The following is an 8,688-nucleotide window of genomic DNA, read 5'->3' as shown; positions in this document are numbered from 1 at the left end:
CACCTCCCCCACCCTACTCCATCCCCAACTCAAACACCCCTCCACCACCAATCAACAACACCCCCACTATCATTTCTCAAACACCACCACCACCCCCCCCCCACCACCCCCGCCACCACCCCAAACGCCACCAGCACCACCAGCCATCATCAATCCCCGCCACTCCACCACCTTCCCCCGCCCTACCACTGAGCAACAAGAGCCCGTACGGACCCTCTTTCTGGCTGCCGGCGGCCCCTTGCTGCTGGAGCAGGGACTGGCTGTAGAGGGTGGGCAGCGCGGCGGCGGCGTACTGCTGGATCCCTGAGTAGGCCTGCGTCAGCGCGTCCATGGTGCCCGCCGTGCCGTTGCTGAGCCCGCCTCCGCCCAGGCCGCCGTTGAGGGCCGCCATACCTGAGAGCATTTGAGTAACTTTACATGAAAAAGCCGTTAGCTCGTTAGCTCGTTAGCGCTCTGAAACGGCAACTGCAAGCAAAAAGGGGGAGGGGGAGGGGGGGGGTTGTGTTTCACGTGTACACACACACACACACACACACACACACACACACACACACACACACACACACACTGTACACGGTACGCATGAATGTGCACACACATACACACACTGTAAGCACGAATATACACACACACACATACATACACATACACACAGTATGCATGAATATATACACACACACACTGTACGCATATATAAATACACACACTATGCATGAATATACACACATATACACACGTATATGCATACATGTGTGCATGTATATACACACACACGCACGTTTATACGCTAAACTATAAAAATATTATTATATGATGTTTGGACTCAAAAGTAGCAAGAGTGCAGCTCAAATATGACAGCAGTACATATATGAACACACACACAAATATGTACATACATGAAATGAGGCAGCTGTGTCAGAAGTTTAACTTCAACGGCTGTTTTGACTTCATTTTTTTCCTGCCAAAAGCTGCCTTTCGACAAATATTTAAATAGTGGATCTCTATCTGTTAAATCATTATGAAGTGTGGAAGCAGCTACATCAAGATATTAGGCTATAGGCATCAAATGCACACAAACACAGAATTTACTATAATGATGCTCCTGTAGACATGCAGCCTCTGTGACAAATATTATGTACGACTAGATACAAACAATCCGTATCCTTTTGTGCCAAAAAAACCTAGCCAATACGGCAATATTATTTTTGCTTGCAGCCTTTAACATTTCTGTGGCATCTTTTTTGTAACCTGTATCTACACCCACAGCCTTGACTACACCCAGACCCTGGAAGAGCTGGCCTTTCAGCGTTGAGAAGAGAAATTCTCTCACGGCCTGACCTATTGTCAACATCCTTGGAAGTACTAGAGAAGTACTGTGCCTAGTATGCATTCGTTTGGCAGGTGCCTTCCTCCAAAAGCCCCTCACAGAGACGGAGAATGAGAGACGGGTCATGAAGGAGCTGAGGGCACGCAGAATGGAAATCAAACCCGTAACACCCTGGCCACTAAGCCCGACGCCGGCAAACTACAACCATGTATGAATGTGCAGCCTCTGACCTTTGCGTCTGTGGTCCGTGTCGAACAGCGCCCACGCCTCAGCCCGCGTGTGTGTGTGTGTGTGTGTGCGTGTGCGTGTGCGTGCGCGTGTGTGTGTGTGTGTGCGTGCGTGCGTGTGTGTGTGTGTCTGCAGGAAGACGGGTGACCCAGGGGTCTTGTGCTGAACACTACTCACACTAAAAAAAGGAAGAAAAATGTACTAGTACGGGAAGCTATCTCAGCCACTCGTTAGCATGTGTAATGGGAATTAATACCATCGCCTGGGGGTTGGGGGGGGTTGGGGGCGGGGGGGGTAGATGGATGGCGGTGTGGTGGCTAGCTGAGTGGGTGTTTAGCAGGCGGTGTTGGGGGGCAGGGGGGGGGGGGGCTACTCTAGTTGGGGGGGGGGGTGACACCGGGCCTTAGATGCTTCCTGCCTTGCCCGTCAGCGATGGCGGCACCGGAAATAAATTACTGGCACGAGGCTGTGGACTATAGGTCACTCATTTATTCAGGAATAATTGTACCGCTGACCTTTGCAATTCAATTAAGGGCCTGGATGGGCTTAAATGAGGGCGGTGATAAGAGACCACGCGCATGTGGTGTGTGTGTGTGTGTGTGTGTGTGTGTTAAAATTGTGTGCATGTGTGTGTAGCGTGCATGTCTAAGTTTTGTGTTTGTGTGTCCGTCGTGTGCATGTCCACGTATTGTGTGTGTGTTTGTGTGTCTTTTTTCGCATGTGTGTGTGGGAGGAGATCCATGTCACGTCTGACATGCTCTGTATGTGTGTGTGTGTGTGTGTGTGTGTGTGTGTGTGTGTGTGAGCACCACGTGTTGACTGCATACGTCCATGTGCATAAAGCATGCATAATTGTGTCTGCCTGTGTCTGTGCATGTGCCTGTCTGCACCGCTCCGAGTGTACACGTGTGCAAATTGTGCCTCTGTCTCTTTGTGCGTGCATAGGCCACTGCATCATATGTACGTCTGTATGTATGCATGTATGTGTGTGGTTTTACACAGCGGATACGGGCGCGACAACTCTGAGATGAGGAGGATGAGGGAGGAGGGGGAGGAGGGGGAAGGAGGGGGAGGAGGAGGAGGAGGAGGGGGAAAGGTCAGAGGAGAATAATGCAGGATGGGAGGAATGGCTACAGGATCTCTGCTGTCATAACATCGCTGATGAAGATCCCACAACTGCCTCCCTGGAGGTCGTGGTTGGGCAGGGCAAGAGCAGCCAGACACTATTAAAGACCTGGTTTATGTGCAGGTTATATCCGTTTGTATTACATTCACACACTGCACACAGAGGGCTAGACGCACGTGGACGTGGAACATTTGGAACTGCCAGGAAACCTACAGCTAGGATCAAACCACGATTCATCCTTCTTTTTGAGCTGATATTATGTGATGATATTGCAGGTATATATCTTTTTTTTTTTTCTGACACACACAGATCATGTACCGCAAGTAAAACGAGTCGAGGTTGTTTCAAAAAGAGCTATTTTTACTTTTTTTCTTTTTCTTTTTACAAAAGAACTATAAAAAAACGGATTCTCATCAAAGACTCTTCGACTTTCGTTTGAGTGTCCTCCTGTTGCACACCGAGACCCGCTATCTCCGTAAATATTTCAGTACGTTCTGAAAAAACATCTCCTTTTTCTTTATTACTCCTATTTCTTATTCTTTAGCATTCACATTAACAACATACGGATGAGGTGCACACACCCACTGAGAGACACCGTAACACACTCAGAATGGATGAAACACAAGACCCCTTGCAGCAAACTTAACCCAGAGACACTAAGATGAATGGATGAATGGGTGAGTGTATGGATTTAATCGCTGGATGGATGAATGGGAGATGGATGTGTGATGGATAATGGGCAATGGATGGATGGATGAAACGTTAAATGGCTAGATAATGGATGGATGGATGAACAGAAGGATGGATGATGATTTGTTTATGATACAAATTCAGAGAAAAAAGATGAGCAAACTTCGAATTACCAGTGGCTCAAATTTGACTAACCCTATTCAAATGTGTTGATTCATATGCAAATATCTACAAATGCTTCTTTTCAACGTGTATTCAATGCTTTTAATTCCCAATTTGTTTGGCGCACATCAGAGTTATGATTACCGTAATGTGCGACTCGGTCACTCTCTGATATCTGTCATTGACATTGTTTAATCATGACATTGTGTAATCATGACATGGGGTAATGGTAACGTCATGCAGTGCTCTGGGGTGGGGGTACGGTGGGGATGGCGTGGGGCAGGGCTGTAACGCATTTGACTCAAATGAATCCCCAAATAGTTATATTGAAAATATCGAGAGATCTGTCTTGCTCTGTCTGTCTTTTACACACACACACATACATACATGCATGCACACACACAACAGACACACACACACACACACACACACACAGTAGTATAATCATTTAAGATGGGCCGTCAAAAATAGGACTTATAACTGACATAACATGTCATGAACGAGCAGGTATGGAATAAGGGCATCTCGCTTTCTACAGGCGAGGGCTTCGGACAGCCGGGATCGAACCCGGTACCCTATGACCTATGACCACCACTAGCCCACTACACCACCCTTCCACACAAACCGACTAACGCCGACCACCGTTACAACCCCCCCCCCCCTGGGGTGAGGGCGGGTGAGGGATGAGGGGTGAATACTCACTATTGACGCTACCTGCTAGTGCATTAATGTTGTTGAGGCCCACGGTGGCGCCGGCCAGGCCCTGAAGGGTCCCCAGCGAGGTGAGGGAGCTCATGGCCCCGGCGTTGGACCCAGCCGTTGTCCCCGCTACTGAACCGGGAGGGAGGGGGCGGGCGAGGATAAGGGAGAGAGAGAGAGAGAGAGACACAGACACAGAGAGAGAGAGAGAGAGAGAGAGAGAGATAGAGACGGGTTAGCACTGTGGAAGCGAGCACATCTTGTTCCGTTGACCATTTCTGGTCAAAGAGTTGAAGAATAGTGCGTTTCTTTTTTTTTTTTTGTTGTGTACCCCCTCCCTTCCCCTTTAACACCTGTTAATAGATTGGCCTTCCGGGGACTAAGACGTGATCCCCAGTGGAGTGCGGAGACGTTCGCTGAAAAGGCCAAACACGGGGACATAATTACGCGGCGGTCCTAAGGCTGGGTGCGGCTCTAGTACATGCAAAGACAAGGTAGGACCGAAACCCATCTGTAACAAATGACGTGACACTTCCAAATATCGGACAATGGAACAATGGTGGTTAAATGCAATGCAAATATTTGAACCTGGTGTAGCTTACGTGTAGATCAAGTGTTTTTGTACGGGTATATCAAAATTCAAAAACAGCAACAACAACTATGAAGCCAATGGATAAGGGTTTGAAATGGGTTGTCTTTCCCCGCACCTTTTGGGCGAAACACATGGATTGAAGACGTGTCAGGAAAGGGTACTAATAGTAACACCAAAGTCCACGGAACGGAGAAGACACGCATGCAGGCGGGACTAGACACACAATCAGCAGTGAGAAGAACAATCGCTCACTCTTGCTTCAACTGAAAGCTTCAGCCTCAAATAAAGCGCCAATCTCGGAAATGTGACTTCACACAGAGTGTGTGATGCTATCGTAGCTGGCGTTGTTTTTTAACACAGCCCATACATGAACTGGATTTGTTTTATTGGTTGAAATTATGTATTTTGTATTTTTTTTTCATGTCAATCGAATCACATCAAGTTGATGGTGGTTGTCTAATCGTCGTCCAATAACAATTTGTTTTTTCTGTGGTACGCAAATCTAGCAAGCTACAAACTAATTTCCCCTGTTAAATGTGTCTCATAGGCTACATTACAGAAATGATAGCTTGTAGAATATATTCTTTGTGACACCCAATACTTGAAAAAGAAGAAAAAGACAGATGAGATGTTATTTCTAGTTCAAAATATAATTGGCAATTTAAACACTTTTTCTCAATACCTTTTTTTCCCTTTTCTTATTTAATTGTTATGCTTAGACACTGATGACAGTAATTACAGCTTTAGCACTTTTGAAAAAGCAAATCCAATGTTGACTGTATGGTGCTGTGAATTGTTATTTTTCGCTACACACTAAACGACAGACCGGAACGGCAAAACCAACCTATGTGGATTACGACACACAAACACCAAAGATGGATGCACCGACACATACACACACCCACACAAACAAACAAACAAACGCAAAACTGCACTAAGGCGTTGGCGGCATGGGATGATGGACCAAAATGGCGACAGAGGGCGGGCTAAGATGCAACATGGCACCCGAAAATGGCTTTTAATTTTTTTGACACATTTACTTCTTGTAGCCTTTTTACCCTTGATTTCTTCAAGTGAGGTGTCAACAACAAAGCAGAATACAGAACAGAATCACTACGGGATATGTTGAAAGAAAGGTGAGACACCGAGAGAGTGTGTTATGGCAGCACTTTGTAAAAGAAAAGGGAAGGGAAAGAATAAAGCATCAGACTTGCCAGCTTTTCTTCATGCAAAGCTAAACGTGTATTGATCCAACCCTGTTGTGCAGAGCCAATGTCGCCCCATTCATGCTTAAACTCATAGGAGTCACAGAGAGAGAGAGAGAAAGAGAGAGAGAGAGAGAGAGATAGAGATAGAGAGAGAGAGAGAGAGAGAGAGAGAGATAGAGATAAATATATAGAGATAGATATAGGCCTTCACCGACAGAGTATGAGAGAAATAAAGAGAGAGAGAAAAAAGACTGGGAGAAAAAAGCAGGAAAGAGTGTGATAGAAATACAGGCGAAACAAGATTTAAAAAAAAAAACCCAAAGTGATCGAATGAGGGAGAAAGAAAGCAGCACAGAAGCAGGTCCGAAGAGAGAACGCACAGAACAGAGACGGAGAGACATATTGAGGTGCGGAGGAGAAAAGTGTGGAGGCCAGGAAAATAAACAGACTCGAGGAATGAAAAGAATGGGACGTTGGCACTGACTGCAAAGCGAGCGAGCGAGCGAGAGAGAGAGCGAGAGAGAGAGAGAGCGAGAGACAGCCGGGCAGGAGACGTCGTCAGCACAAATTCGGACGGAAAACTTTTTCCCCGACAGTTTAAACTTTGAATTGTTGCCTTTTTTTCTCTTCCATTTCAGGGGGACTCTGCTCTCTGAGAGAAGATGGTAAAGCCCTTAGCTTGTTGGGTGGGTCGGAGCGTGAACGGGTTGTGTGTGTGTGAGTCCAGGGGATAGAGCGTAGCTTCACTGGGATGGCTTGGCTTTGGTGTGGGTGTGTGTGTGTGTGTGCCTTTGTATATGTGTGTGTGTTTGGGTGTGTGTGTGTTTGGGTGTGTGTGTGAGTGCGTGTGTGTGTATGCGCACGTATGCGCGTGCACTTGGGGTGGGGTGCTTCATGGCAAGTGCATGGAAGTGACCCTGTCTGAACTGTATTTTCCTCCAACCCCCCCCACCCCCCCCCCGCCCAAACCCCTAACTGCTAAAGCACTGACTCCTCAGATCATCGCATAGACGGGTGCCACGGCAACAACGGCAAACAGCGCCCGTAGCAGCAGCAGCAGCAGCAGCAGCATCAGCAGCAGCAGCGGGACCATAGACAACGACTACAGCGACACAGAAAAACAATAGAGGCACAACCCAAGCCCTCAGCTGCCCCCACCTCCACCTCCACCTCCACCTCCAGAGGAGGAGGAGGAGGAGGAGGAGGAGGAGGAGGCGGTGGAGGTGATGGGGGAGTGTATGTCTTCTTCACTGAGGTTTATCTCTCCAGGGGGGACTATTTGACAGTTGAGGCCCCCCCCCCCCCACCCACCCTCGCAAAAAAAACAAGAAAAAAACAGGAGAAAACCAAAGACACCTCACTTCAAAAGACAGCAGTACAAACATGCATGCCGCATACGTCACAAGCGCATGTACACACAGAACAAACGCGCAACAAACGCACATTCTGACGACGAGCTATAGGAGGAGGAAAAAATAAAAAAAAATGGACAGAAAAATTACACGCAACGCGACGTGAACTTCAAAACAGGTCTTGCGGTGTGCAGAGCTCTGACAAGTTGTTGACATGGAGGTGTACACAGACGGACACGAACACGGAGGAACACACACACACACACACACACACACACACACACACACACACACACACACACACACACACTCCCTGTCACCATCACAGGCACCCACACACAGAATGCTGGTGCCAATGCACACACACACACACACACACACACACAGGTGCGCAGCATGAGAGAGTGTGCGCCCACACGGTGAGAGAGGAAGTGAAACGCGAACAAGACAGAAAGTGGAGGCGGACTTTAAAATCAACGGTGGGTTGATGGGTGGCGGTGGCGGTGGCGGTGGGGTCAAAAACCATACTGGGTGAGCATCTCCATGGCGATGATGAGGCTTCCTGACGATGGTCACCGGGGGGAACGTCGGCGAGAGAGAGAGAGAGCGAGAGAGAGAGACAGAGAGGGGGCGAGGCGTGACGTCATGAGGGCCCGCGGGTCGGGATGGTGTGAACGCACACACGCACAGCACGCACGCACGCACGCACACACGGGGCTGTGTCGGGTGTCGGGAGGCGGTGGCGAATGGCGGAGGTTGGGGTGAGTGAGGGTGGTCCACAACAGAGAGAGGAGGCGGTGGTGGGGGGCGGAGGAGGGTGGGAGGGATGAGAAAATAAACCAAAAACTGATGAGGACGGGCGGGGGGGCGGGGGGGGGGGGGGGGGTGAGTTCTGGATGACTTGATGCTTTTTCGGTGAGGATGAACAAAGCCAAGCTTTTCCCATTTTTTTTTCTTTGCGTTCTTTTTTTCTGTTGTTTTTTTGGGTTTTTTTTGCGAACGACGCCGATGGTGGATGGGGGACGGCGGAACGGGGTGGGGGGGTGGGGGGGGGCGAGGAGGGCGGGGGGCGAGGAGGCGGGGGCCAGGAGGAGGCGAGTGACTTCAGGGAGTGAGGGTTGAGGGGGGGGGGGATGTGTCCCGGTCATGGCGGTCCTGCTCGCTGGGTACAGCCGCGAACGGGCGGGGCGGGGCGGGCGGGCGGGGGGGGGCGGGCGTGGCCAAGGGAAACAGTGGGCGGATCCCTCGTTCACCTAATCCCTCCCCCACCCCCCACCCCCCACCCCCCACCTCTCGACCCCACA

The 8,688-nt window shown here is 49.3% G+C and overlaps 1 protein-coding gene across 2 annotated transcripts in view; it reads right to left on the bottom strand.

The window, feature by feature from the left end:
* celf2 (cugbp, Elav-like family member 2) overlaps window positions 1-4,361 on the bottom strand; it is a 9,862-nt gene extending 5,501 nt beyond the window's left edge. The window contains exons 1-2 of one of the 2 annotated variants that reach the window (XM_084482933.1): window positions 4,236-4,361; window positions 214-393 (exon numbers count right to left, since the gene is read on the bottom strand). In XM_084482933.1, the coding sequence (XP_084339059.1) occupies window positions 214-393; window positions 4,236-4,329 (274 nt within the window). In that variant the 5' untranslated portion in view covers window positions 4,330-4,361. The remainder of the gene's footprint in view (window positions 1-213; window positions 394-4,235) is intronic. The other variant, XM_084482934.1, reaches the window with a different exon arrangement.
* Window positions 4,362-8,688: the final 4,327 nt, after the last annotated feature.

Source organism: Micromesistius poutassou (genome assembly GCF_964030765.1).
Source record: "Micromesistius poutassou genome assembly, chromosome: 18".
In the NCBI taxonomy this organism is placed as follows: Eukaryota; Metazoa; Chordata; class Actinopteri; order Gadiformes; family Gadidae; genus Micromesistius; species Micromesistius poutassou.
This window is presented reverse-complemented; position numbering and strand designations above follow the sequence as displayed.